Genomic DNA, 3,218 nt, shown 5'->3' with positions numbered 1-3,218 from the left:
GATGACTCACATACATTTGTTTCCTATGTGGCTATTTGCACACTACATGTGTGGGTAGATGATGAGATGCAACAAACGAAACAATCGCAATCCAAGAAGAAGCAAAGTAATTGACATCACACCAATGTAGTAGATAATTGTTTATTTCTCTTAGTTGCTAACATATTAGCCAATCAATAATTTATAATTTATATAGAATCAACTTTGATTAGTTTGACAATTTTATGATTTTTTTATATTTAATTTTTTCATTTTTTGAATTGTAATATTTACATACTTGATAATATTTTATTTTAGACTAACTTTACACCTACTTTTATAATATTTATAATTAATTTTTTTTAAGGTAAATGATGTCTTTCGACTTAGAAAAAACATGAGAGATCTACATTTCTATAATTGCATATAAATGAGATATTCATTCGTGTGACTTTTGTTATGGACAAAACTACTATTTCTTTGTAGTTTTTTTCAAGTATCATTCCTTGCACTTAATTTAACGTTTTAAAATGGTCATAACAACAACATAATACAATTGGCACTCTAGCTCATTTTTTCAAATTTTCAGTTTCTAAAAATTATCTATGCATACAACATGTTAACAATTCCATTTATCTACACAAAATATACAACAAAAATAAATTATAAATCATATTGAAAAGACACAAACAAAACATAGTAAAATATATACACATGTTAACATAATAAAAAAAGAGGACAAATAGATAAAGAGACGATATTAATTGTTACACACTAATGTTGTAAAATATTTATGCTTTCAATCAAATTATATCATGATACCACTTTGGCTTTTAGTTTTTAAAATATATAATTTATGAAGTGTGATTGAATAAGTGTAATTTATGAATTTATATGTATATATAAATGAATTTATAGTTATTTGTTTAGTTTTTTTTTTTTTTGTTTACATTTTTTTAGTTATAAGATATTTGTTTAGTTTAATGATCTTTGTTAGTGCATATTAATTTTATATTTAGATTCATTAAAAAATCACTAATAAAAATATAGAAACTTAATTTTATAAATAATGTAAAATTAGTTCATTATTTTTTATTAAAACAAATTATTTAATAAATTAATTATGATATTTTGTTTGTTGTAAATTGTAATTTTTTTCACACGTAACTGTAGAAATTAATAATTCAAATCGAATAGGACTGCAATTAACGCTAGTGACTTTTTAAAATGGAAGTTCAGTCCCAAATCTGGGTAAATTGAAATGAACTCATGTATCTCAATTCTCAACCGAGAACACTATTGGGTAAATTTATCATATTCATTTTTTTAAAATCAACTATTTTTTTTCATTTCATTTCAGGTTAAAACGTTGTCGTTTGCTGCTTCAGTTTCTCTCTCTCCTTCCCGCTCCGCAATCGCATTCTTCGTTCTGACTCAGTCCCAACCAAAATTTGGGGTTTAGGGTTTTTCTCCCTCCTCTCTGCAATTACAAATCTTCATTCTTCCCTCACTCCCACACTTCTCATTCTATCTCCACACCCTACTCGCAATGATGTACAATGACCCTCATAACCCTCAGCATCAACACCAGCACCAGTATCAGCAGCAACAGCAACAGCAACAGCAACAACAACAGCAGCATTTTCACCATCCGCAACCAGGTCCAGAATTCCACCGTGGACCTCCGCCGCCGTTGCCTCAGCCGCCTCCTCCTATGATGCGGCAGCCTTCCGCTTCGTCCACGAACCTCGCCCCCGAGTTTCACCATCCCGGACCTGGTGGCCCCCCTCCTCATTACGACGGTTCGATTTTCTTCTTCTTCTTATTATTTTTTATTATTAACAAACCAATGAAATTGAATTGATTGGGAGCACATACATTTGTTTCCTATTGATTTTTAGTTGGTACGTTAGGTTATTGTGATTGCTTATACGGTGCTCTCTTGTGTATACGTGTCTGTGGTTTACTATTTTTATTATTATTTATTTTAAAATAAATGTTTGATTGGTTTAATGAACATACTTGATACTCCACAAGCAGTGTCTCTATTTTTTTGTAATTTTTTGGATGACATTGTCCTTGTTGATGAGTGGGGTGAAGTAGTGAATTTAATAAGGATTTGATTTGTGGATAGAAAGTTTGCGGTTAAACAGTTTCCTGTTAATTTGGTTAGTAAGATGGATATGAGATGCGAGTATAGATAGATTTGGGTCAGCAATATTTTAGAGACGAGATTTGCTTTGGATAATGGTATCACAATCACACTATCCCACAAGTTGGAGGTGTAGGGTATGATGGATTTAACTAACAAAATGATGGGGGCAATTAAAGGGCTGTTATTTATGCTTATGATACAATTTGGGTGAATGAACTAGAGAAATGCTTTGTGCAATTTGTGGTAACAAGTTGCTTAGCTGAACAAAGGGCAATTGATTATACTGGGACAGAATATTGCAAGAGCAAACGTTAAGTATGGCAGTGATGGGAATGCTGAGGTGTATGCTTGTTGGGAAAGAGAAGATAAGGAACAGTCAAGTGTTTGGGAGAAAATAAGAGTAATACATGCCTATGTTGTCAGTCTCAAATAGCACGCAGAGCGCCAATGCCTAAAAATGGGATAGTGGGATTGCAGATTGGGGGATGACCGCAATTGCGAAGGCCAAAAAATAGTATATAAACTAAACATAAATTACAAACAGTATACAAAAATACTAAAAAATAGAAAAATACACAATTAATGGGGTAATCATACTTAATAACCAAAATCCAACATCAAAATCAAGTTCTAATAGTAATCAAAATCAATTTTTACCATAGTAAGCGACACAAAGCCGACAAAACAAAGTTACAGAAAGAACGAAAACAACAGAGCAAAAATAAAACGATGCAATAATGGAACAATATCATAACAAAAACAACAGAGCAAGAACGAAAACAGTTTCGTTTTCACGTTGCTGAAACAACCCCTTATCTGGTTTTTGTCAGAGAAGATGACTGCTAAGAGTGAGAGGTTTCAACTTTTATATCTCATTTGAACCTGTTGAACATGCAGTGTGTCGAATGGTTGCCATAATTTAATATGCGTGGTTAGCAAGAGTCATGCTCTGCATATATGGTTATGAGGATATTTTCATTAGGCATTGAGTGCAATGGACATGACAGGCTCATTTGATGAATTCTTGCTTTTGAATACATATTTTGTTTCCTCTCTTTGGGAGGATAGGCCATAGTTTGATTTT

General features: G+C 32.0%; 1 protein-coding gene across 1 annotated transcript in view; it reads left to right on the top strand.

Annotated features, from left to right (window-relative positions):
• Positions 1-1,315: 1,315 nt before the first annotated feature.
• LOC101514205 (flowering time control protein FY) overlaps positions 1,316-3,218 on the top strand; it is a 13,312-nt gene continuing 11,409 nt past the window's right edge. The window contains exon 1 of the mRNA XM_004510969.4: positions 1,316-1,781. Coding sequence (XP_004511026.1) covers positions 1,529-1,781 — 253 coding nt within the window. The 5' untranslated portion in view covers positions 1,316-1,528. The remainder of the gene's footprint in view (positions 1,782-3,218) is intronic.

This window comes from Cicer arietinum, chromosome 7 (assembly GCF_000331145.2).
Source record: "Cicer arietinum cultivar CDC Frontier isolate Library 1 chromosome 7, Cicar.CDCFrontier_v2.0, whole genome shotgun sequence".
In the NCBI taxonomy this organism is placed as follows: domain Eukaryota; kingdom Viridiplantae; phylum Streptophyta; class Magnoliopsida; order Fabales; family Fabaceae; genus Cicer; species Cicer arietinum.
This window is presented reverse-complemented; position numbering and strand designations above follow the sequence as displayed.